General features: G+C 37.5%; 1 protein-coding gene across 5 annotated transcripts in view; it reads left to right on the top strand.

Moving 5' to 3' along the window:
• The window catches only part of CDK8 (cyclin dependent kinase 8), an 85,886-nt gene that overhangs the window by 30,393 nt on the left and 28,351 nt on the right, over positions 1-27,142 (top strand). For 2 of the 5 annotated variants that reach the window (XM_032496420.1, XM_032496419.1), the window contains exons 2-4: positions 4,173-4,248; positions 13,895-14,005; positions 17,872-18,012. In XM_032496420.1, the coding sequence (XP_032352311.1) occupies positions 4,173-4,248; positions 13,895-14,005; positions 17,872-18,012 (328 nt within the window). Of the gene's footprint in view, positions 1-4,172; positions 4,249-13,894; positions 14,006-17,118; positions 17,192-17,871; positions 18,013-27,142 lie in introns of all 5 variants that reach the window. The other 3 variants (XM_032496423.1, XM_032496422.1, XM_032496421.1) reach the window with 2 other exon arrangements.

Genomic DNA, 27,142 nt, shown 5'->3' with positions numbered 1-27,142 from the left:
GACCTAATTGGTTCTCAGCTTTGTCCGCTCTCAGCTTCTGGTTTAGTTTTCTTGGATCCTCTTAATCAGCTCCTCTTTGTCCACTTACATTCTGGCTTCCAAATTTTTATGCTGTCTTCTTCCATTTTTCATCCTTTATGGGTTTATGTCTTTAAAACATTTCCTTTCCCATAGTTTTTAGTAGGATTTAGGAGGGGAGTGAAGTTTGATATCTGTGTTCAGTACGTTATTTTGCCTAAACAAGACTCATTTTTTAACCCCTCTTTTACCACCATTTTACATTTGCGACTCATCCTCCCATGTGTTAAAGGCAAGCGTTCATCATGGCCGCGCCCTCTTCTTTCTGCTCTTCTCACGTTCACACGCTGTCTCGGCTTTGATTTATTTGTTTTTAAAGGTGCTATTTTGTTGTCATACTCACTTGTTTTGTACACTCCTTGAAGTGAAGTACACATACTTTGCACCCTCTCTGGAGGCAGCTGGCATAAGTGCCCCCCCCCCCCGCCTCTCCCTTGGGTGGGGCTGTGGGCGTTCTTCCCTGATGCTAAGCTGCTGCCGCTTCCCTTTGCTCCTTGCTGAGCGTTGAGACCCCGGCTGTGCTGCTGTGGTTTCGTGCCAGCTGTTCCCCTTCCCGGGGTGTCTCGTGTAACTCCTGATCTCCTTCCCAACCCCTCCGTCCTTTCCTGACACACTTCTTAAGTCCTAAGACTCTCTGCTTCAGTAGACTCTTTCTGAAGCTTTCTTGCAACCCTTGAAGGTGCAGTTGACCATCCCTCTGCTTGTAGCGCAGAGCTAGGAAGTGAATCTTTTTCTAATCCAGTGTGCTTTTTTACTAAAAAGTGACTGTGTGAATGGCTAGATAAATAAGTGAGCTCTGTAAACCACAAAACACTGTTATATTATGACTGTAATTATGTTAAGTGATTTTCAAGAGACAGTTGCCTTTTTGATAATCATACATCTTTCTAAAGCTTCATTTTTAATTCTCCCATTTTACTTTTCTGATAATTTTATAAAATATAAAACATGAAACTACTTGGGATAGGGGAGAGGACTGATTTCAGATTAGAATTTTTTAGTTCCTTGCAGAGAAATTTCCACATAATGACTTGGCCGTTCTTAAATAAAGCCCAGGGCTAGTGAATGGTTAAATCTCTGGCTAAATTTATTTCCTCTCAGAGCACTCTCTCTCCTTAAAGGGCTCAAGTCTAGGACGTTATCCTCAACGGTAGACATAACAGAGTGTTGCACTCTTGGGTTGACCATGTGGTTAAATTAATAACATGCGCATGAAAGTTGGGGTCTTAGTCTGACCCCAATTGCATTTTATTTTTGTGTCACCCTCTTTAATACCCTTTCAAGTCTTTCAGAAATCACTTAGACTTGGTGAATATTAGCTATAGATATTCTTAATGTATTTTTAATATAATGTGTGCCCATGGTGCTTTACTAGAAAGCACTTGTAAAACTGTCATAAAACAAATCTTTTTTTTTTTTTTTTCAGAAAAATAATGTAACTGGGACTTGTTTTTGCAACTAAGGATTTGGTGTAAATATATCATAAAAACAAAGATAAAGTTATGTAAGCTTTATTAACAATTTAAAATAATAAAGTATTAAATAAACCTGATAGTTTTTTTTAAGGACTTACTCATTTGTTCACTCAACTCCACTCTCTTCAGAACTCCAGCTCTACCACTCTGCCCTCAGTTTTAGTATTTGACCTCATCTCCAACATCAGAAAAATGTGAAAGCCATCAGAATGAGGAATCCCTGGCTTTTTGCCTCTGAACCAACTTCTTTGCACCCGTGTCTCTCCTTCCCTCCAGCCGCTTTCCTCCTGCTGCAGAGGAGGACGCATCTCCCCTTCCAGCTGAGTCTCATCTCTCCCCAGTGTTCTGGTCTTTGCTCTTCCGGTTTTCCCTGTCACCTCCTTTCCCCTGGGTTCTTCCTCTCAGTACTAAACATATTGAAGTCTCTTCCATCTTAAAAAAGTTCTTTAACCTTGTATGTAACTCTGCTGCCTTAATTTCTCCCCGCCAAAGAATCACCTGCATGTACTGTCTCAGCCGAGTTAGGCCCCGTTCGGCCCTCGGCCCCGTGCGGTGCAGACCCCGCCACCGCACCACCGCACCGCCCCGCCACCGCGCCACCCCGTCACCCCTCCACCGCGCCACCGCGCCACTCCGCCACCCCGCCACCCCGTCACCCCTCCACCGCACCACCGCACCACCGCACCACCGCACCACTCCACCACCCCGCCACCGCGCCACCGCAGTGGGTTTTGCCTCATCCAGCACCAAAGTCTGTGGACGCGACTCGGCCCTCGCCTCGCTAGACCTCTCTGCGCTTTTGATGCTGTTTACTGTCCTGCCCTCTTGGGGGAGTCTCTTTCTCGACAGTCCTTCTGTTCGGTCTCCCCTCACGTACTCTGGTGGCTCTGATGGCTGCAGGTATGTGCTGATGTCCTCAGCTTTCTCTTGGGCTTTAGACATGTTTGTTCAGGTTACCATCCCCACGTGGGTGTCTCACAGGGGACCTGTACCTCCCGGCTCCCTCAGAGCTCTCCCTCCTGCTGCGTTTATTCAGTGCGTAAGGTTGTCGTTAGCCTGTTCGCCGAGGCCGACGTCGTTGTCTCCGATGCCTCTTCCTTCTCATCCCCGGCATTCTGTCCCCAAGTGCTGCAGGTTCCACCTCACAGCTCCGGTCCGTCTGCTCTCCGCAGCAGCCACCGTCACCTCTCACCAGATGTCACCTGCGTCATTCTAACACTGTTGACTTCTGACTGGTCTCTGCCTCCTGCTCTTATTTACTCCCCCGAAGCCTTCAAAAGGCAGCCAAAGATGTTTGCCCCAAACAAAATAGAATGGATATTCTCCTGTTTAAAAATCTTTAATGGAATACTTCCTCTTGTTCTTGGAGTAAAAAGACTTTTATGATCTGGTTCCTAATTATATTCCTGGCCTCATCTCCCATTGTTTACTATATCTGTTCTTCAAATGATTTTCCCTTACCTCACATGCCTTCATACTGTGTTCCCCTCTTAACTCACTCACACACACACCCACACACACACCCCTTAAATTAGCAGTTCTCAAAAGTGTGATCTGGGAGCCCCTCGGTGTCCCCAAAATCCTTTCAGAGGGTCTGCAAGATCAACACTGTTTTCATAATAGTGTTGTGTTGTGTGCTTTTTCACTCTGACTCTCACGCGTGTGCAGTGGGGTTTTCTCAAAGGTGATGTAACGTGGTGATGTAACGTGATGATACCGTTGCCCTGGTGGCTCATGGATATCATGCTTTTGTAGGTATCTTTTTAAAAATTCCCATTTTTAAAGTCAAAGAGGGTTAACGTAGGTAGATATAACAAAAGCTCTTCAGGGTCCTCAGTGATATCCAAGAGAGTAAAGGGGTCCTGAGTCCAAAAAGGCTGGGAACTGCCATTGCAGCCTCAGTGAGGTGGTGTTTCCTCGGAGAAGGCTTTGCTTGGGTCTCCACCCGTGGCTTTCGGGGAGCCTCTGCGGTTTGTGAAGGCCCCGTTGGAGCACTCGCCACATCGCATTGTGGTGGGTTATTCACCTTTCAGGGCCGGCGGACCCGGGGGGAACTCTGCTGTATCCCCAGGACTGAGCATAGTTCTGGAGACATAGTAAGTGCTCAGTAAACACTTGCTGAGTGAATCTCTTTGAAGGTATTTGGAGACGTAAGGACTGTACCATGTTTTACATCCTATCATTTTGTAGTTTAGTGATACATTCATTTCTTAGTTTTCTTGGCCCCTAATATCTGAATGGGCTTTAAGAAAGCAACTCTTGTTTTATGTGTATGTATCTTGTGTACACACGCATGCGTGCACGCACGGAGAGAGGGAGCGTCTGCACGTTATAGCAGAAAGAGCCTGTCATTGGGAGTCAGGAGCGTCATCTCTGAATCTTTGTCTTCCTCAAATAACCACAGGGCCTTGAATAAGTCTTTTTATTCCTTTGAATCTAACTTCCCTCATCAAGTAGTGGAATTGGACTAGATCATTTAAAATGTTTTTCCCATATGAAATTTGTGAGTGTATGTTGAAAGTGTCAAAGTATATGTGATTTATATGTATTTATATTTTTTATTAAAAATACACATACTTTTAGATATATCTGTATATTAAAATAACTTTGTTTTTACAGGAAAGATGATAAAGACTATGCTTTAAAACAAATAGAAGGAACCGGGATCTCTATGTCGGCATGTAGAGAAATAGCAGTAAGTGAAGCTCTTTTTATCATCATTATTATCAGCTGGCTTATGGGTGTCCATTCTGTAGGTCTCTGGATTGTATTTGTCACATAGACACATTCATTGAAAGTTGAGATATATTTTTGTCAAATATCTATAGAAAAGTACATTTTTTTTCCTGTAAATATATTTTTATTGAAGCATAGTCAGTTTATAATGTTGTATCAATTTCTGGTGTCTAGCATTGTGCTTCAGTCACACATGCATTTGTTTTTTGAAGAGAAGTAAAGGTGGCAAGTCATTCTAGCAAAAAAATTCTATATAAATTTATTTATTTGGGATTAAGTAAATCTCAGTTGTTTATGTAAGTACGTATTTTTCCCAGAAATGTCACTAAATAGGTAAAGGTGCAGTTTTTCTTATTAACTCATCAAACGCAGTAAAAATGGTATGTTAGTTCATATCAATACTATTTCTCTTTTAATAAGATGAGATAAATTACTCATTACTTATGTGAACTTAAAATGAGATTGTGTCATTTGATTTTTCATTGTATCTGCCTTTTCATTTGAATATGTAAAAACACATGCCTTTTTCTTTTGGAAGCGAACCATTGCCATATGGTAATTAGAAACTCATTTTGATCCTGAAGGAAAATACTTTTCACGTCGTTAATGCATTACTAAATAATTATTCATAATTTAAAGTGAGTATTACTCCCATGAGACTTTACTTCAGTTTTTCCTGTTGTAAAACCATGGGTCCAAATTTGTCTTTTCTGTCTTTAATCAGAATATTTTAGAATATATATGTTATAATAATCTGCTTTGATTGCTTTCAGCCATCTGTCTACACAGACATAGGCTATTGTGAACTGGAGGTATTAATTTAAATAGTTTTACTCATTTAACAGATTCTATACTACTGGGTTTTCAACTAACGGTCATTTATTGTGTAACATGTTGACAGGAACTAAACTAAGTGAAAGTAAAGAAACGTAGAACAAGTCAGGTTTCCTGGCCTTAAGTGTTACACGCTGCGAGGAAAGAGACCTGTAAGTGTTACACCAGTGCTGATAGCGGTGTGCGGCGCACTGCGGTCCAAGCGTACAGAGACTGGGAAAGGGTGTGCCTCTGAACTGGAGAATCGAGGAAGGCTTTAGAATTTGGAGGGCATGTAAGAGTTCCCTCCATGAGAGGAGAACAGGAGTGAGATGGGGACATTCTTAACCAGAGGTATACCGTATTGGAAATGGTATTTCATTTAACTGATACATTTTTCATGCTCCTGAACCTTGAGGCAAGACATCTGTACACTAAATGTCAGTTCTCTACACTCTAGTTTTAAAGAATTAAATCTGTTGAACTGTGGTCAGTGATGTTGGATGCCATGAGAGTGGTTACCTTTGGAGAGATGGGGGGACCAGAGCAGGAGACGAGAGAGCTTTCAGGGTGCTAGTGATGTTCTGTTTCTCGATTTCACTCTGGGTCTGGTCATGTTGGTTTCACATGAGAAAACTCACTGAGCTGTGTGCTTGCCGACCATGTGCTTTTCTCTGTCATGATTATACTTCAGTACAAAGTTTTAAAAACAAACAAAACCCCACTTCATTTCAGGAACCGACATTCTTAGCTTTTTTCTACGTTGATAACTGTAAGTAAAGTTAAGCACAAAAAGGACCACGGAAGCTTACTCTTAATGTACTTGATTGTGGTTCTTTGACCTAAGGTGAGCAGCAGTTTTTAATTTTGATGGTGTCTAATTTACTAGTTTTTTCCTTTTATGACTGTTGTTTTCTGTGTCGGGCTTTTTCTGCTCACTGATTGTGAAGATATTTCCCTCTTTTCCTTCTAAATTCTTACAATTTTAGTTTTACCTTTAAGTCTGTGATCTACTCACTTCATCTGTGTTTGCAGTCTGGCGTAATGTTTGAGCCTCTCCTCCCCTCACCTCAGGTAGCTTGGACAGTTGTTGTAGCACTTTTTGGAAAGATTCTTCCCCATTGAATTCCTTTGGAACCTTTGTAAAAAATTAAACGACTGTAAATGTGAGACTTTCTGGGCTCTGTTCTCTTCCATTGATCTCTTCTCTATGCTCAGCTAATAATAGGTCGCTCTGCTTTACAGCAAGACTTGAGGTAAGGTGGCGTAAAGCCACTAGCTTTACTCTTTGTTTCAGGGTTGTTTGGGCTATTTTAGGTCCTTAGCGTATAAATTACTGAATCAGCTAGTAATTTGTTTCTTAAAAATGCCTACTGGGATTATAGTTTGCGTCAGTTTAGAAAGAATTGACATCTGAATAATATTGAAACTTACAGGCATGAATCGTAGAAAGATATACTTTCTATTTTTTAAGATTTTCTTCAATTTTTCTCAAAAATTTTATAGTTTTTTAGTATGGAGGCTTTACACATTTTTTGTTAAATTCATTCCTAAGGATTTTATGTTTTCTGACATTATTATAAATGAGATTATTTTAAAATTTTTATTTTCCACTTGTTTGCTTCTTAGAAACTTAGCAATAGGATTGATTTTTTAAAAATATTATTTATTACATATATTACGTAAATTGTGTTCTAAGTTCACTGATAGGTTTGGTTATATCTTGGGATTTCTCTATAAATAATGATGTCACCTGTGAATAGGAGTAGTTTTATTTCTTTCCGTCTTTATGCTTTCAATTTGTTTCTTTCATATTGTGTTGCTGGAACCTCTCAGACGATGTTGAGAAGTGGTGAGAGCCATCGTCTTGGACTTGTTCCCAATCTTGGCAGAAAGTATTTTCGGTGTTTCACCATCAAGTGGAATGCTAGCTATAGGTTTTCTATAGATGCCATCAGTCAGATTTGGGAAGTTCCCTTCTGTTTTCTTGTAAATGGTAATGAGTTTTATGAAACACTTCTTTCTGCATGTACTGATGTGACCATATAGTTTGTCTCTGTTACATGGGTAGGCTACATCGATTACTGTCTAATATTTATCCAATTATGCAGTTTTGAAATAATCCCTGCTTGGTTATATATATTACTGAATTTGAATTACTAATGTGTTAAGGAGTTTTACATTTTGTTTTTTGGTTTCTTTTTCTTTAAAGGAATTTTAGGTCTTTTGGGGGATGTTGGTCTGTGGTTCTTGTGATATCTTTGTCTTTAGGTCCAAGTCGTACTGTCCTCACAGAGCAAGTTAGGCAGTCTTTCTTCGCCCTCTACATTCTGACGGAGTTTCTCCGTGGTTGACAGTTACCCTTCCTTAAATGTTTGACAGAATTCACCAAACTGTTATTATTTCCTTAATAGATATAGAGCTCTTCACATTTAATGTTTCATCTTGTGTTTGATAAGTTGTATTTTTTGTGTAATTTGTTCATTTTGTTTAAGTTGTGGAATTTATTGGCACAAAGCAACAGCAATAATATTCTCTTAATCTGTTTTCACAAATGTTGCTTCCATGGTAATGTCCCTATTTCATTGTGGATTTTGTTAATCTGTGTTTTGTCTGTATCATTGTATTTTGCTCTTACCTTTATTCTTTCTTTCCTTCTACTTACTTCTGACCTACATTTCTTTTTTATCTTCTTAAGGTAGACCTTAGGGCATTGATTTTTAAACTGTTGTTTTCTAATATCAACAACTAAAAGTATAAATTTCCCTCTAAGCTCTTTTAAATTTCATAAATTTTGTCACATTGTATTTTGATTATCATTTAGTACAAAAGGATTTCAGTTTTCTTTGTGATCTTTTATTCATGGATTATTTAGAAATATATTATTTAATTTTAAATATGTGAGGCTTCCCAGATAATTTATTGTTGTCATTTACTAATTTTGTTCTATTGTGGTCAGAGAAAAGAGACTATGTTTTAGAGATACATACTGAAATATTTATAAATGACATCATATGATGCCTGGGATTTACTTCAAAATAATTCAATGTGAGGTGGGAGAAGTGGGTATGAATATAGATAAAATAGAATAGGTAGTGAGTGGATAATGATACATGGAGGTTTGTTTTATTTTACTATTGTATTTTATTTACTTTTGAAATTTTTTCTATAATAAAAAATCAAAAAGAAAAAACATCCCATCTTTCTAGCAAGTATTATCAGACCTCTCCCTCCACGTATTAAATATTCCTCTGAAAAACCCATCTCCCCACCACTCACCTCCATTATTCTCTTGTGATCTGCACTCAGTTTGTTCCTTTCATAGCACTCATTACAAATCATAATCTCTTTGTTTGTTACCTTATTTTCTGTTTGTCATCCCTACCCCCACCTAACACATTTCTTCCCCAGTGTGTACCATGTCTGACACACAGTCTTTGGCTCAGTAAGTAATTATAAAAGGGAGGGGAGAAGGAAAGAACTCTGAGAATTTCTACTGAAGTTAGGAGCGTTGTATACACTCATCCTCAGTGTGTTACACGTGGTTTGTTGTGTATTTCCAGAATTTCCTGGGAGCTGCAGTCCCTTTAACTGAGTGGTGTTCAGGCTGTGTCTCAGTGGACCATCTGTACCACGGGGCCGCCTTGTAGTTGGGCTGCTTTGAAAGCTCACGTTTGCTTTAGCCTAGGCACCTCAGGCTTTTTTTTTTTTTTTTTTTTTAATCAATTTGCAAGAATTCAGTTGAAGAAAAGTTGTCCACAGCTTAAAAAATTTTTTTTGAAATCATTTTGGAATAATTTTCTTGATGCTTTTATAGTAATTTCAACTCGACTATCATACTTAGGGCATAAATTTAGAATTTATTGTTTTTGCTATATTGTAAATTTTTAATATTTGAAATCAATGTTTTGAGAATATTAGAGGTTTACTTACCTATTTTTTCACTCACCACTGTAAGTGGCATTTATTGACAGTTTTAAATATTATTAATTTATTTTTCATATATTTGTACTGTTAGAGTTCACATTGAGATACTGTGTGACACAGTTGGAATGAATTAAGTTTATGATGAATGATGATTTAAAACATTTGTATTTTTTAGCAGTGATCTTAGTACTCAGGAAATTATAAGATTTTTATTTCCAGTAGAATTAGGAAAACTTAGATGATCTCTGCTGAAAACCATTATATAAATTTTTTTAAACCTTTCCTTTAAACATTTTTAAACATAAAATCTTCAGAAAGGCAAAAATACTTTATACAGTGTCAAGAAATAGGCATCTGCCTTCTGTGGGCTCTGTGTGGGGTGGTGAAGCCCATTGGGTGTGAAGCCTGCACGGCGCCCTCGCCGGGTTGGAGCACCGGCCTCAGGGTCGCGGGAGCCAGGTGACCTGAGCTCTTACCCTGGCTGTCCCGCTTAAGTAGCCTGTAGGACGCAGAGCAGGTCACTCAATCCCCCTGTGTTTTACTTTACTCTTTGTAAAGTGAGAATAATAATATCTTATAGGGTTATTTTGCTTGAGGAGCTTAGGGCACTTCTTGGGGCACAGTGAACTCTGGGTGCATGTTCGCTTCTCAGGGACTGTCAGCAGCGCCACAGCCACAGCCGAGCACTGCCTGGGACTTGGACTTGGACTTGGACTTGGACTTGTGTATGGCGGGGGACCCCAGCAGACGGTCTCAGCACATTTTCTGTCCTGGGACTTCGTGCTGCATCCACCGCAGGGCCTGGCATGTAGCAGGCATTCAGTAAATGCTAGCCCTGCTAAATGTAGCACAGCTCCCTGGGCTTCTGGAAGTACTTCAGTGTAAATATTTACTTAGAGGCAGTTCCCTGCTGAGCCTCTCAGTTCCAGCTCCAGCCCTGCAGTGACCCGTCTCCCAACATAGAGTGTTTTACTTACTCAGTAGTAATAGTTACTTACTGGATTAGTTTGCCCAGGCTGCCATAACAGAGTACAGGCTGGGTGGCTTAAACAACAGAAACTTCTGTCCTTAATGGGGGAGGCTGTTGGTCCAGGATCAGGGCGCCTGCACAGGCCTCTCTTGGTTTGCAAGTGGCCACCATCTTCACCTGCTTGCCTCTGTGCGCCCTCATCGCCTTTTCTTATAAGGTTACCATTCAGGTTGGATTAGGGCCCATCCCACTGACCTCCTTTTAACTTAATTGCCTCTTTAAAGGCCTTATGTCCAAATACGTATAGTCACATTCCGAGGTACCAGGGGTTTGGGTTTCAACACAAGAATCTTGGGAGAACATAGTTCAGTCCATAACACTTACTGTTACTTGTTGCCGTCGTCATAGTACCTACTCACTGGTAAAATCATTACCCTCAAAGACTTATTTGACTAATCAGATGGATTTTTTAAAAATAGAATGGATTTTTTGATGGAAGCAATGATCTTAGTCCATAGCTCAGAAGCCAAAGGGTGTGTTGTATGATGTCCTTTAGTTGGTATGTATTGTTTATTCGTGAATTCAGTTATTCCTGTATTCACCAAGTATTTAATGAGAACCTGCCAGGTACGAGGCAGTGTGCTCGAAGCTGGCAGGGCAGTCATGAGCAAAACACAGTGCCTGCCATTGTCCCGTTAGTATATACATAAAATATCTGTGTCTCTGGATTGTAGGACAGGCTATTCCCCTGGATCTCAGGTCTTGGGAGGTATTGGTGTTAGACCATAGAGTACTGGCTTTGTATTTTAGAAATTAATTAATTAACATTAAAAGCATTTAAATCTGCTACTTAGGAATGTGACCTTGAGCAAATTGTTTAATCCTTTTAACCCTATTACCCCTCTGGTAAATAAGAGTAACATAAATATTTCATTGGGTAGTTCACGATTAAGTGAGATATTGCATGTCATATGCTCAGCCCCGTACTTGGCACCTAAGAAGAGCTGAATGTAATGGTTGCTGTCCTCCCCTCCCCTCCCCTCCCCTCCCTGTCCCTTCCCTTTCTTTCTCTTTCTTTCTTTCTCTCTCTCTCTCTCTCTCTCTCCCCCTCTCCCTCCCCCTCCCCACCTCCCCTTCCTTCCTTTTCTTTTCTTTCTTTTTTTTTTTTTTTAAATACAGGAGCTAAACTTCATCTTGGGGGTGAGGTTGAGGCAATAGCCAAGAATAGCTTTATATGTAGGTTCCTAATAATTGGAGAGAGCGTTTGCCAAAGCTTTGGAGTTTGTTTGTTGTCATTTCTACCCTGCTTGTTTCCAGAAAGGATTTGAACTAGCTTCCCAGCTGAGAAGTGTGTTCCAGTTGTGAGGTAATGGAGAAAGCCCTGACCCAGAACTGAAACGAACTTAGCGCCAGATCCGGCTCTTCCAGCCAGCTGGGCGATCCCGGGCCACCCCGACGGCAGGCTTTCCCGTACCACAGTCTGTGCCTTGTTTATTAATAGGAAGTGGTCCCTTTTAGATATTGGCCTTCAGTTTCTGAGCATTTGTATATGATCTCTAGAGTCTCATAAGTTTGAGATGATATTCTAAAAGCAGAAATATGTAACCTGAATTTAATCTTGCTTCTGAATAAAATAATCACTTTCGAGAGAAAAATCATTGATATAAGTGACTTAATATGTAGTCCACTCATAGTCTTTCCTTCGCTGAATTCGTTCCAGAGCCCTCATATATTGTTAATGTTACATTGATGTTGACTGTTGTTTTGGTGACAGTGTTCTTATAAAAGGTGCTGAGGTCCTAAGTTCTGAGACCTTGACGTGCTCACGTGGCTGTCATGTGTCTGGAAGGCACTGCGTAAGTCAGTTCTGACTGATAAGGCTTAACATCAGGCTTCAGGAAAGGTTTTCTCTTGTCATTGTTGCTGTTGTGTTTGTTGGTGGTGGGGTGGGAATGCTTTCTAACTGACGGACTATTACGGCTGCTTGGGTTATTACATGGAGATAAAATAAGGAGATGAAAGATTTTAAATAAAAGAATACTCTTCTAGGAGATGAGAAAGGTTAACAAACCCATGAAAATATGTTCTATTTGGATGCTTCTGTCTGTATAAGCTCTTTATGACTTTGAAAAGTTTACAAAATTTTCATCAATTTTCCTTTATAATTTAAATTCCTGAAAAAATAGATTCTGTATCTCACAGAGTTACAGATCTTAATTCTGATCTGACATCTGGTGGTGATGAATGTTGTTTTTTTTTACTAATGTTGCAATTACAGTTGGCCCTTTGTATCCATGAATTCAACCAACCACAGATAGGAAATATTTGGGGAAAAAAATTTCCAGAAAGTTCCAAAAAGCGTAGTTTGAATTTACCACACTCCAGCAACTATTTACGTAGCACTTACATTGTATGAGATATTATAAGTAATCTAAAGGCTTAAAGTATATAGGAGGATATGGGTAGGTTATATATGTAAATGCTATGCCATTTTATATAAGGGACTTGAGCACTGGGTGATTTGGGTACCACTTGGGGCCAGGTGGGGTGAGGGGTGATCCTGGAACGAGTCCTTCTCAGATATTGAGGGGTGACTGTAGTTAGTTTTTTGAAAGAATTACAAGCTACAAATTTATTTTGAGTTCAGTTGTCTTGTGATGTCAAAACACAGACAACTAGCAGAATGAGAGAAAATATTTGTAAATCATACATCTGATAAGGGGTTAATATCTAGACTACATAAAGGATTACAGCTCAGCAGCAACAAAAAAATCCAATTCAGAAATAGACAAAGGACTTGAGTAGACATTTCTCCAAAGAAGATGCACAGGTGACCAATAAGCACATGAAAAGAGGCTTAACGTCATTAGTCATTAGTCATTAGGCAATTGCAAATCAAAACCACAGCTTATGGTTTTGAGATACCACATCATACCTATTAGGATGTGGCTATTATAAAAAATTTTTTAAAAAGGAAAATAAATGGTGGTGAAGGTGTGGAGATACTGGAGCCCTTCATGCATTGCTGATGGGAATGTGAACTGGTACAACTGCTGTGAAAACCAGTTTGGTGGTTCCGCCAAGACTTAAGGACAGCATTGTCACATGATCCAGCAATTCCACTCCTAGGTACTTACCCAAAGAACTGAGAGCAGGAACTCGGGTACCTGTACACAAATGTTCACAGCAGCATTATTCACAGTAGCCTAAATGTGGAATGGAAACGACCAGTGTCCATTAGCTGATGATGGGTGAACAACGTGTGGTTTATATGTGCAATAGAATGTATTCAGCCATTAAAAGGAATGAGATTCTGACACAGGCCACAACGTGGATGAACCTTAAAGATGTTATGCTAAGTGAAATAAGCCAGACACAAAAGACGAATATTGTATGATCCTGCTTATTTGAGGTCCCTAGAAGAGGCAAATTCAGAGAGGCAGAAAGTAGAACAGTCCCAGGGGCTGAAGGGGAAAGGAAGATGGGGAGTTACTGTTTAATAACAGAGTCTCTGTTCAGGGTGGTGAAGAAGCTCTAAAATGGACAGCAGGGATGGTTGAGTGACATCATGAGTGTACTTACGCTGCTGAATGGTACTGTTAAAAATGGTTAAAATGTCATTTTTATGTTGCATATATTTTACCATAGTAAAATTTTTTTGAAAAAACCAACTAAACAACAACAGTATGGATAGATTTACTCAGTTAAATCTTTCAGTATCTTCCCCACAGATTTTTTTCTCATTTGTTACTAAAGCACCTGTCTGGGCACCTCAAATTAGATTGTTAGGATTAATTGCCATTAGATTTGTATTGCCTTTGAATTACAAATGGTCTGGGGTTTGTAATGTTACTTTTATGGCAACAATTTTTAATGAATCTCCTTTGTTTTGCAGTTACTTCGAGAGCTTAAGCATCCAAATGTCATCTCTCTTCAAAAGGTGTTTCTGTCTCATGCTGATAGGAAAGTGTGGCTTCTGTTTGACTACGCTGAGCATGACCTCTGGGTAAGGGGACTCGTTGGTGTACCTGGAGCCATGGTTCCAGTCAGGGATGAAGAGGGACCCACTCAAAATAGCTTTAGGGAGCTCCTCTTACTGTGAGATTTACAATTTTAAAATAAAAGTAACCTCCTAGAATGTGGTTGGTGAATTACCAAGGCTAGAGTATTGCTTCGTATTTTTACTTTTGATCTTACCACTTTGACCTTTGAAACATACTACAGAAAACAACAGAATCTGAAGCATATAAACAGCTCTTAAATATTGTTTCTTAGCTGTAGATTTTTGATAACATTTGAAAAGGTAACTGTAATAAATTTTGTTACAGAATTTAAAAGCAGCATATTTCCTTTTATTCTGTAGTGTCAAGGAATATAGGATGAGAAGGAGGTCCCTCGTGTAGGGAAATGAATCCGTTTGGAAAGGCGGTTGCGATCTGACGGGTCCGTCTGTTACTTGTCACATGCCACAGATCTCATACTGGCTCCAGAGCTGTAGTTTCCTCATCTGTAAAATGTGATACTTTAACTGCTTCTTTTTTTTTACAGGATTTTTCTGAAGAACAATTTTGTATTTGAAAAGCTTTATAAACTAAGTGTTCTATTCAAATACAGTAGGAAACTTATTAATCATTTATTGGGTATTATTCACAATTGATTTTCAGTATTCTAGTGTATTGTTTTCATCAGCAGAAATTCAGTATTGTACTTTCTTGAATTCAGCACATTCTTACATAGGAAGAATTCCTTATGGAAGAGAGCTCTACTGCAAAATGAGATTGGCATGAAAATAGAGTCTGTTTTGGCTTCTATTTTGTGTGTGTCCAACCTATGATAAGACTATTTTTAGATACCAGACCCAATTAAATAGTTGAAGATTCTGAAAGTCAAGAAATTATGTTTATTAGTTTAGCTAATATAATGAAAAAAATGATTCTGTATTGATAAACATTATTATAAACTGAGGATTTCAATTCATCTTGTCTAAATAGGTGAAATGCAAACAGCTGACTCAGTATTGTGCGTTTATTCAGCAGATTGCTTTTAAAACAGAATTTACAGAGTCTTAAGTGACTATAAAATTTACTCCTTTATTAAATATGTTGCATTTTTTAAAAACCTGAAATGCCATCTTAGGGATAAGACTTTATGATATATATATATAATGAAAATCTACAGCCAAAATAATTTTGAAACATACTCACAAAACTTATTTCCTGACCAGTCTTGTGCGAAGAACATGTTGACACACATTACAATTTAAAAAACAAAACAAATAAAACCCAGAATTACATCAAATTAATTCATTAACAACCATGTTACTACTGTGAACTCTATTTTTTCTGATATTTAATAAATAATAAGTCTTTAAATATTTCACTGTGTTTTGCATAACTGATCTATTACAAAATTAGCACGGCTGTGTGTTTATTGGGATAAATAAGAGAAAACACATACTGATATGCAAGGGATTGTAATAACCTGGCTCAGTTTCAAAATGTTCAACGTAATTAAAATTTTTTATTCAGCCGTAGTTTGTAAATGCAAATACAAAATTTTGAAATAAAATCAGAACAAATTCCAGTAAAACTGTTTAAAGGTAAAGTCACCTTCTGAAAATAGTAAAATAGTTTCAAACTCTTGCTATTTTCCAGAATTAGCCTTATTCACATAATTTGAACTTTAACAGATTTCAGAAATTGAAACTTGAGTTTCATATGATTGTAGATTTATAAAAAATATTTTCACACTGTAGATTCCTATTTTCCATGACTAAATATGATTTGAATAAAATTTTTATAAGTTATCTGGAAATAATTGTTTTCAAGCAGAAAATAGACACATGAAATTTTCTCTGTTTTTACAAAACTATTGTCCAAGGTCCATGCTGGTTGTAAATATTTCTTTCTATGTTGGCTTCTGTTCTTTTGAAAAAATCTAATCAAATCAAATCAGGATTCTGTTAACAGAAATTTACTAAATCAGGGTAGCCAGTATTGAATGGAACACTCATCATACTCAAATCTAACATAAAATCAAATTATATAATCCAAATCTATGAGAAGATTTCCAGGCTGGTTTATCATCTTCTTATTAATACTCCTTTAAGCCAAATAAGTACTTTTAATGCTCATTTTAATAAAAACCAAGTGGTAATTCAATTTGCCAAAATGTACTTTATCCATTTTATTTCCTTATTTTAATTGGAATATTCAAATGAATTAGCTGGTGTAAGGCAGCAGAGGGTAACGAAAACAGTTGTAGTAAAAAGAGTCATTTTAAAAAATCACTTAGGTATTGGTGAAATGTTATGGTGTACACATTGCATATTTGTTGTGCAGCCCTGAAATAGAAATGAAGGTAAGAAATTCCTCCACTGTAGTTTATAGCTATAAAATACTAGTAAACACTGATTTGTTATGGTATTCTAGCGAAAGTGTTAACTGAGGAAATGTGTTCCGCATCAGTTGGTTATCCTAGCTCCCCTATGAATTTGTTCCTTCCATTCTTACTCTGGCAGATTTATTTTATTTTATTTTTAAAATATATTTTAATCTATTTTTTTTAAGCTCTTGAGAGCCACTGATTCTTCTGAAGGTGAACAGACTTGATTGTCACGTCATGTCTTAGGATAGGTGACAAAACATTCTAGATTATTAAGAGTTGTTGTAGCTCTGTTTTGTTTGCCTGCTTTTAAATACTTTGGGAAAAAAAAAAGACTGAGAAGAAAATTAGAATAATGTAATGCTGTTAATAAAGTATAGATTAATCATACTACACACGCGCTGATCGATACCCTTACCTCCCCACCAGGGGCTCTTTGCTCTGTTTTTTTTCTTTGGAAAGTAAAACTCCTTTACACACTAATCATAGTTATTGCTTATCCAGTTTCTACCTCTATATCATAAGAAAATAGAAATGGAAAGATTAACCTATAATATTAAATGTCTCACTCCTGTTTTCCTGTTTTAATTATTGTTACTAAGTGCAAGAATGCGCCTAATATTCACTCACAAACACTGGCCAAGTGTCTGCTGTTGTGCATATTAGATGCCGGGCATATGCACAGTGTTGCGTACAGCAGAGTTGACTGCAGCTGACTTCTAGATTTTCTTGCAGTTTAAGAATGCTTTAATTAAAATGAAGAAACCTGTCGAGAGAGTTTGAAACATTGGATCTTGTTTCTGTTGAGGTACATTAATTTATGAAATGATTTTTCTGTTCATTCAGTGGTATTGTATTTACCGGGTGTCCCCCAACATTATACCTAGAAAGCTTTGATGGATGTTACAAGGCTGTTTTTTTAAAAGTTTTTTTCATCTGAATCTTTCATATTTCTCAATATTTCCAGTATGAACTGGTCATTTACCTTTTAATTTTTTGTTCTTGTATGTACTTTATTAAAATACTTCCCCATTTCTTTCCTTATAACCCATATATTATAAATAGGTACTACATCTATGCTATGTCAACCAGCCAGTTCTCTTGAAAATTGTTCTATTTTTTTTCTTTTCATTTAATCACTACAGAATAAAAAGTATTCTGTTCTTGAAAATTTTTATCAGATAAACAGGGGTCAAGTAACTCAAAGTAATTTTTTGTTATACTTTAAAAATAAAACTACATTATTTCCTACTTTTCTGTTGTAATCATTTATTTTCTGACAACCTATCATATGCTTAGGAAATGACATTTTAGCTCTAGTTATTTGAAAATTCTAAAGTTATTTATGTTATCCAGCAGAATGTGAAATTTTATTTTCAATACTTTTGGAAACCCCTGAGTGTTTCTTTTTCTGTTAGGAAAACATGATGTATCAGACTCTTTCCTTTTCTTTTTTTAAGTGTCTGGTGATATTTTTCTTTCTTTCAGCATATAATCAAGTTTCACAGAGCTTCTAAAGCAAACAAGAAGCCAGTTCAATTACCTCGGGGAATGGTGAAGTCACTGCTTTATCAGATTCTGGATGGGATTCACTACCTGCATGCTAACTGGGTGTTGCACAGGGATCTGGTAAGTTAAAATGCAGTTAGGCTTAAGCTCGAAAGATGCACTTATGGTTGGGTGATTTCCGAGTTGTCTCTAGGTATCAGTGCCGTCCAGGCCTGCAGACCTGGTAGAGGAAGTGGGAATGCCACAGTCTCGAATCATAGCCAGCCTATGCTTCTGTGTAGCACATCCTGCTTCCCTGACAGACACTAGCTGCTGTTTACTGAAGAGGTGAAAGAGGGCGTGTTTGTTTTGCTAAGCCTTTTTTAATTTTAAGTCTGTAAATAAGGTGTTGGCTTGCTTTACATTGATTATTAGATGCCAGGCAAACACTGGAAGTTGATATATTTATGAATAACTTGAAAATAAAACCTTTGGAGCCTACTGAGTTGTATATTAGAAAAAGGGATGTTTATTCAATCTGCTTATTTTTTGAACCTTACTATATTAGTAGCAGTCTCTCAATGAATAGTCTTTATTAATCATCGTTAAATATGTTTTTGAGAAGCCTTGTCATGTTAAAGAGTATTAAACTTTTAAGAATTTAGAAACTTCAGAAATTGACTTTCTTATTTTTGTATTACAGGGTAGAATAGTTTGTGCCCTTTTTTCTTTAACCCATATAGCCTTAGATTGTTTATTAAGTTGTGCATTGTTCATTTAATCTTCATAGATCTAAATTATTTAAATCTCAGATTCTCCCTTCCCCCTTTCGTATTGCATAATTACATTGTGCTTTTTTTTGTTCTTTGTAAAGGTAGTAATTCTAGCAAGGTTTGTAACAGTGCCTTCATTTCAAACAATTATACACACAGTGCTGGAAGTGATGCTCCGGTCTCTATAATCACATGTGCACACAGGAGAGAACGGCTGGCTTTGAGGTGGAGCCGCTCGGCCCCGCACTCAGATATTCTTTCCAAGCTGCTCTGTATTCAGTGCACTCAGTCTGGCCTTCGATCAGGTGTTTTAATGTCATAGTCTCTGGTTCTTTCATCTATCTTCAGTAAACCTCCTTGAAATACATTTAATGGTAGTTGTTTTATCTCCAATTCTCAAACCTAGAAAGCATTTAGAATAGGACCAGTAACACATCAGAAATTTGGCTGAAGGAACTTTTTTTATGCAAACTTTATTTTTAATAGAATTTGTTTTGTTTATAAACAATGAATTTACAGAACCAAAATAAGATAAATCCTTTTGCCCTTTATGAAGCAAAAAATAAATTTCAGGTTTTAGGAGGAGAGTTAACTTAGGGAAAAACTGTTACTACTGACCTTTTTTAATGATCTCTGAAAGAGTAAAATGTGGCTAAAGGGCATATCCCTCCCCCCCATGGATTTAATTATGCTAAGATAACACTACATTTTCTTTTTAATGTAAATATTTTTCATCACTAGAATGTATATTGGTTGAGTACAAACTGATTTTTAAGCCAAGATTTAATTTTTACATTAATGTCATAAAATACTTGAACCACTTAATGTTAGTATTAACTGCAGTAGTGAAAATAATTACGAAGTCTGATTTCTTTTCTGTTTCTTTGGGGAGCGCTCTTTCTATTGATACAGCTTAAACAGGTTGTCTTTGGCACAGGGGCAGTGTAGAGCAGGTCATTTCAGAAGCCTCTGGTCATGGTACCTAGAGCCAGGGGCAGTGGAGCAGTGTACCTAGGTGCAGGCAACAAAGGGCTGCCTGTCAGTCGCTGATTTAAAAATGATAATGAAACAGACTAAAAATAGTTGCTTTGTATTGTCACGGTACTCTGGCAATTCTGAATAGTATTGGTGATAAAATATTCCTGTCCACTGAGGCAAACCAGCTCTACTTCTCTCCCCTCCTCGGTGTGCCACTGCTAGCTGCTCAGAAGTCTGTTCATCCGAAATATTTCCCAGACTGTAATACATTGCTCGTCTCCTGCTACCGCCTTGATTTTCCTATTTGAAGTGAGATGTCCTGTATTGTCTGTGAATGACTTCTAGGCACTCTTTCCAAAGACCAAGCCCTTCTGTGCATTGCAGGAACACAGAGGCCCACAGAACCACTGTCTCATTAAAATGGTAACCTCTGCCCCTAATCTGGCTCTGACTGGTCCGGGTGCCTGCCGCTTGAACTGGTCTTCAGTTCTTGAAAGAAAGATTTATTATCATAGTTTTTTATTTATATGCTCACCTTCCTGCCAACTGAAAATTAAATTTTAGAGTTTGATATTTTATAGTTTTTCAACTCTAGCTACATAAGCTATTAATATACGTAGTAGTAAGGTCTTTACTCTGAAGGACATCCTTTAGAAGCTATATAACGTGACTTTTTTAAACCCCTTCTCAAATATTTATTATTTGCAGATGAAATATTTACCCTGTAAGAACAAATATAATTCCTCATTAATTATATTCTTTGCTCCTTGTCAGTCAGTTTTAGATGATATTAGGCGATACTGACCTTAACAAATCTGTGCAGATTTCTAATGTTATGAATTGCATTAACTGGTTAAGTGGCTGACTTTCCACAAGAAACTTCATACTAAGGTGGATAGTTGGCACAGATACCCTAAAAACACCATTTTGATAATAGTTCAGAATGTTATTGAAGCTTCTGCATAATAAAATTGGCTTATTATTAATAGAAATACTGGTTTGACATGATTGGGTTATGAAGGTCTTTCTTTGATATGTATGGTTGAACTTTACCATTTAATAATCCTATTCAGTAAAGATTAACTTTGTCACTGTTATTCACTATGTAGTAGCCGATCAGTAACCGGGGCCATCATCCTTGGTGGGAAATAAAGATTTAATAATTCTGGAACTCTGAAGGTGGTATAAGTACACATGTGGATGTTCTAAGAAAAAGGGGGCTGGAAAGGAAAAACATGCAGTATTTATTTTGTGAGATAACTTATGAATCCAAACCAAGCTTTCTGGTTTTAGAGCATTAAAATATTTATTTATGAGTTGGTCTTCTGTTTGCTGTAGGTAGAGATGAATAAAAACAAAGCTGTGTGTAAGTTAGCTTTGTTCTTTCCTTTGGCTAATTCCTTCCCCCTTTCTTTTATTTGCCTCTTCTTGAGAAAGGAAAACAGTGTGGCTAAGAGTCTGTAGTCCTGGTTCTGGCATTACTGTCCATATTAACCAGGGTTCTCCAGAGAAACAGAATGTGTACATATATATAGAGAGAGATTTCTTTTAAGGAATTCCCTCAGGCAGTTGTGGAGTCTTGCTGTGTCCAGAATCTGCAGGGTAGGTTGGCAGAATTCCTTCTTGCTCAGGGAGTTGAGTCTCTGTTTTATTAAGACCTTCACCTGCTCGGATGAGGCCCACCCAAGTTACAGAGAGTAATCTGCTTTACTCAAACTCCACCAATTAAAATGTAATCTCATCCAGAAACACCTTGATAGAAACGTCCAGAATGATGTTTGACCAAATACTTAGGCACTATGGCCAAGCCAAGTTGACGCATGAAAAGACCATCCTATATAAATGGGTTAACCAAGGCACAAGTCTAAGTAATGTGGGACAAGGTGTTTCAGGGGCCCATCCCGCTGCCCCCACCCAGTACCTGCTTATATAAAAGAGAACTGTTGGGTTGAGGAACAATAAGATTTTTTAGCCTGGATGTCATAAAGAGGAACCAAGGGTGAAATATTATGAAAGTTTCAAATAAAGATTTGTTTAAGTGATTCAAAATAAGGAAGGATTTGAAGTCTTTTAGTCTAATTGGATTGAGTTTGGTGGTCAAATAAAAGAAACATGAAGCACCAAAATCATATTGAGTGCTTTTTGCATAGAAGCCAAGGTTTGATTCAGCAGTGGTGACTGAACTCTTTCCTCTGAGAGATGGTCTTCCCGGATGGAGTTAAAGCAGATCGGTGGGGGCGTGAGAAGTTCTCACCACCAGGGCCTCTGCGTGACCTTTTTGAGGACATGCAGCCAGTTCACTCTCTATCTGGCCTCTTTCCATAGAACTTACTAGTTTTTATAAAACTTTCTAAATTTAGGAATGGTTTTCTTGTGCAGTAGTGAAATCTCCAACTCAGTTAATTTTTCTTTTACTAGGAAAAATTCAACGATAGATTAAAAATTTGGAAAGCGGTGTCAAGCACATGCATATGCATGCTGGTGTTAGTGACCTGAAGACTGACAGCGCCGCTGCAGTTGTTTTTTCCGTCTCACTCTTTATCCTTGTTATCCAGCCAACCCAGAGGTTGTCCTGCCTGCTTGAATCCCCTCCTCCCTTCATCTCCAGCATCTGAAAATCTGTTTATCCTTTAAAGCTCTGTTCCTGCTACCTCATCAATAAAGGGCCACCCCCACCACCATCACACTAGCTGGAAGTGAGAATGTTTACATCTAAAATGCCATTGCGGTTACTTTGAACTACCCATGGGGCACTTACTGGTTTTGGTAATTGTGTGTCCTCTGTTCAATGATAAGTTCCTAAGGGCAAAGACTGTGGTTTATTATGTGTTTGTATCCTTCCCAGTGCCTAGCAAAATACACACTATGTATAAACAGTATTGCTTATCTTTGTTGAATGAGTGAACTACCCCTTTTTAACAGAAACAAAGTGGCCTCCAAGGTTATTCTCCGTAGGTTGTCTCTGGAACTACCTGATGCCTCTCCATCTGTCCAGAAACGGTCTCTGCTGCACTGCTGCTGTTTGCTCCCTCTTACCCCTGCCATGGTATATAGTGCAGTGGGTCAGTGGAGAGGAAAGTCTCTCTATTCGTACTACGTTGTGAGTCCTTTCAGCAGCCTTCCTCTTTCCACCTGAAAGAACGTAGCTCCTATCAGTCAGTTCAAAGACCATTCAGCTACTGATGGTCTGTTGGTGTCTTCCGTCACACTCTTCCTCTACACAGGGTTTTTGTTCCACCCAGTGAGACCTATTTCCTGGCCCTTTGCCTCTTTGTTCTGATATTGTTCTCTTTGTGTCATTTATTTTTTCCAATTTTTTTCCTTTAATCTCAGGGGTAGAACAGTTCCATCATAGTTCATTTACATCCTTCCCTGTTTTTCAAGAACATCTTAAAGTTCTGTGTGAATTATTCTTTAATTGTAGGTAAGGGGTCATACCTCCCTTCTCCTAAACATCCCAGCTCTTCTGCACTTGCAACTCTCATATTTCGTTTTTAAAAATTTTTTAATATATTTTTGTGGAGGGAGGTCATGAGGTCTATTTATTTACTTATTAGTTTGTTTTTTTAATGGAGGTGCTGGGGATTGAATGCAGGACTTTGTGCATGCTAAGCAAGCACTCTACCATTTGAGCTGTACTCGCCCCCCTGTATTTCACGAATACTACATTTAACTGACTTGATCAATTTAACTGACTGATCTCTGACTAATCATAATGTAGATATTTTAATTTCTTATTAATAGTTCATTTAAAATTTTCTGGTGAACTCAATGTTGGCTGAATTTTATGCTTTTTGTTGAAAATATTCATGCAGCCGTATCAGACGTACCATAGAAATGATTTACACTTAAATCAGACTTGTATTTAAGTAAGTGTTAAAGACCTGGGCTTTTGACATATTTCCTAAGGAGCTTAGTAGAATAGTTATGACTGGCCTATTTGCCATCAATTTTCATTCAGTATATATTAAGTTCTCATATGGTCATTAATGTGTTCCACTTAAAAAAAAAATCTATATCCGGAATTTATTTTAATTACTCCCTTGATGGTTTTATCGTAGCAGGAGTTAACTTGGAATTGCTGGGTACGTGGGGTTGTCTTTTCATCCTCCTGCACTAAGTGGGCCATGATACTGAGTGAGATACACTATGATACAACTGTTCATCATGGTTTTCTCTTTTTTCATTTAAGCTGAATTACAAGGCTATATATGAAATTTGGAGTGCTTGGAGTATTGCAGCTGTCTACTAGTTGGTCACTGCTGTCCTAAAGCAATTCAGAATAGGTTTTTGGGCTTTTTGTTTTGTTTTTGTTTGTTCGTTTGTCATGGTAAGATGTCCTAGAAAATAAGTCTGCAGAGATTTCCTTTGGGAGTGTCCGGGTGGGGATGCACTCCTGTGAGTGTACGTGATGTGGAAGAGGCCAGTGGGCCGTTGTGTAATAAACATGTTTAAGAGATGCTGGAGCTGTATCAAAGCTTTAATCTGACTTATTAAAAAAAAAATCTGATAGTGCTGCTGCCGCACGGTTTATTTTAATTATACTGGGTAACTTGGATTCACTTGATGGGGTTTCAGCTGTGTTTGGTGAAGGATGAGTTGGTTTCCTAGCAACTGTTCAGTAAGATCAAAATCTCGGAGTGAGCCATTGACTCAAACTCAGTTTCATAGGGCCTGCTTTATGAAGACACCTTATTATGTGTTGATTGTAATATGATGAATTATTGGGATATTTTTGGATCTGATTGTTTTTATTCGAGTGGAAGATTGCCTGGTTTATTAGTTTTGCTTACTAATAGTAACGTTTGCTCATGATGAAATGATCAGTTGATTTGTTTGGTTTTTTTAAGATGCACTTTCTTATTAATTGCTGAACTCTGTACTACTAAGTGGAAAGACTGAGAAGCAAGGGAGGTTACGTGGCTTGATTCTGGTTACTTGGAGAACTGTTTCAAAGCTAGGTCACTGAATTTAGGGATTTTTCCTCTAAGTCAGTGATTTTTAAATAGCAGGTTGTAAGCCATAAGTGAGTTGGGAAATAACATAGTACAACCATCTTTTTTATTTTTTTAATGGAATAGAGTAGAATATATAAAACATCAGAGTGCATCATATGTATTGAGGGAAATTACTGTTTCATGAAGCTTTTGTTTGAGTTATATATGTGTATATGTGAGTATGATCATATAATATTAAATAATTTTCTTCCTATGGGTTGTATTCAAAAAGGTTTGCAAGCTGCTGCACTAGACTGTTTCCCCAAAGACACTGGATCTGGTGAGGAAAAGAGAACAAGGAAGCAACTTAGTCAAATCTTTAGAAAATACTTTGTCTTGAATTATAATTACTTTAATGTTTTATGCAAATTTATTGACATTGATAATAAAATCACTTTGAACAGCAGTAGCCCTGTAGGGAATATATTTTTCTGAGAAGGGTTTTTTCATGGGTGGGGGAATTTCAGGCAAGTTTAACATATTTAAGAGATGCTGGAGCTCTTTCAAAGCTTCCTCCTTTAGTACCTTCCTAAATTGTCTGAGTAGTTTACAGCTAACATATATTATTGTTACAATCATATAGGACCAGGAGACTGAGGAAAATGTCTGCTTAGTCTTGCATTAAAGTTTACACATAATATTCAGTGTCGTTTGGTGTATTTTATTTTATGTAGGTAGAGGAAGATTACTATTAAAAATAAATAAAGCCACACATACACTTTTTTTTCTGCCTAAAAAGAGGGGCCAGTACATTCTTTAAGGGGGAAGAAAAAGCAGAAAGGACACTGACTTTGTTCAAATGCTGACAGAGGTGGAGCCCCAAAGCCCTTGCACTGCAGGGAAGCCCGCGCGCGGCCTGTGTCCTCGCCTCTGCTCGGCTTCCGCCCCCTCTCCGTCCTTCCGCTTCCGCCCCTTCTCCGTCCTTCCGTTTCCTTGGAGTGAGTGTTGGCAACGTAGTAAGCATGTTTCTTTAAAACAGAGCTTTTTTGAAGAAAAATGCTTTATGATTGTCAGGTTTAATCACTGCCTATTACTTGAGATTTGCTGCATTTATTGGGAATAAGTGAAAATAAATAAATCTCCAAAGATTTACTCTAATTTTCTTGTTTGTTTAATTGTGTAACTAGTAAAAAGTATAAAATTGCATCCATAAAATTTAGGCTTAAAGATAAAACGTGGGTTCTATGGTAAGAATGGACTAAGGCGAACTTAAATGAGACTTGCATTAATTTCAGTTAGTATGATGGATGTTGTGCTTATTCTGTAGTATGCTTACTTAAATGACCAGTTGGGCGGTTTTCCTTCTTGGAAGCGTTTGGTTGTGAGCAGCCCATTTGGCTTCTTCATACAGGCTGCGTTTGTGTAATTTTGATACTGATGTTGAGCATACACGGTGAACTGCGTTCTGTTGTTTGTAAATAATGAAAAAGTGGCCCACTTAGTTTTACTAAATAGCACAACTGCAAATATACATGCTAATATGGGCAGATTACAAGTTGATTATAAAATTCTGTGTTACTTGGTTTGCATATTGCTTCTAGTCTACTTTTCCTTAGATTCTGGATGAGTCTTTTCAGATCTTTATCAGCACAATGCTAGAATCTTTTTAGTCAAATTTCTCACTGATCAAAAATAGATATTCTGTTTTTCTTCTATAAATTATACGGAAGATAGCCTATTTACCATGGTATGTAAATACCTATCTAAAGGTAATGTGAGCACAAGAATGAGATTATAAATTTATCTGTTTAAAACTATATGGCTAATCTTAGGACAGAGCTTTCAGTGTATTATTATAGGTTTTAAAGACATAATCATTAAAATTTTTTTGATAAATTACTAAAAATAAAACTCAATTAAAAAAGAACAGATATTTTAAATAATTTCATCAAGCTTTTTAAAAAAATACAATTTCAGAAAATATTTTTGAGTAATCCTGAAAATCAACTAAAAGTATTAACTGAGTTTTAAGTCACATATATCTTTTATCTATTTTTAACGTAATTGATGGCTCACACCATTATGTAATTTTAACTGCTCCCACTTTTATAACCAAATTTACTATTATCCAGAGCAATGTGTTTCTTAAAACAGGAAAGATTTGGGAAAGTTTTATCTAAAGGACTTCTGAGTCACATTATTAAGGATGAGAGTTTACCAGGTCCCTACCAGGTCACCCTATTTTTTTTCATTTGGCCTTTGGACTTTTACGTTAGATAAAGAGAAATACACTGTTTGTAGTGAGAATACCAAGCAAAGGTTTTTCCAAAAAAAAGTTTCTGAAATCTGTGAATTACATTCAGGAAAAGCATATAAAAATTAACACCTCAGTCTAACTTTCTAGTAATGAAGTCAGGCCTTACAGTATTATATAATTTTTCAGATTTCTGAAGATTTGCCAAAGTAGTTTAATCTTTAAAGGCAATATATTAGATAAGGCTTTCTCTTATCTCAGCTAAAATTGTTGCCTAAACCTGGTTTAAGTCACTGGTGCCCATGACCACATACATCTCTCATTCATCC

The sequence above is a fragment of the Camelus ferus genome, chromosome 14 (assembly GCF_009834535.1).
Source record: "Camelus ferus isolate YT-003-E chromosome 14, BCGSAC_Cfer_1.0, whole genome shotgun sequence".
Classification (NCBI taxonomy): Eukaryota; Metazoa; Chordata; class Mammalia; order Artiodactyla; family Camelidae; genus Camelus; species Camelus ferus.
The sequence above is the reverse complement of the archived record's forward strand: the minus strand, read 5'-3'. Positions and strand labels throughout refer to the sequence as shown.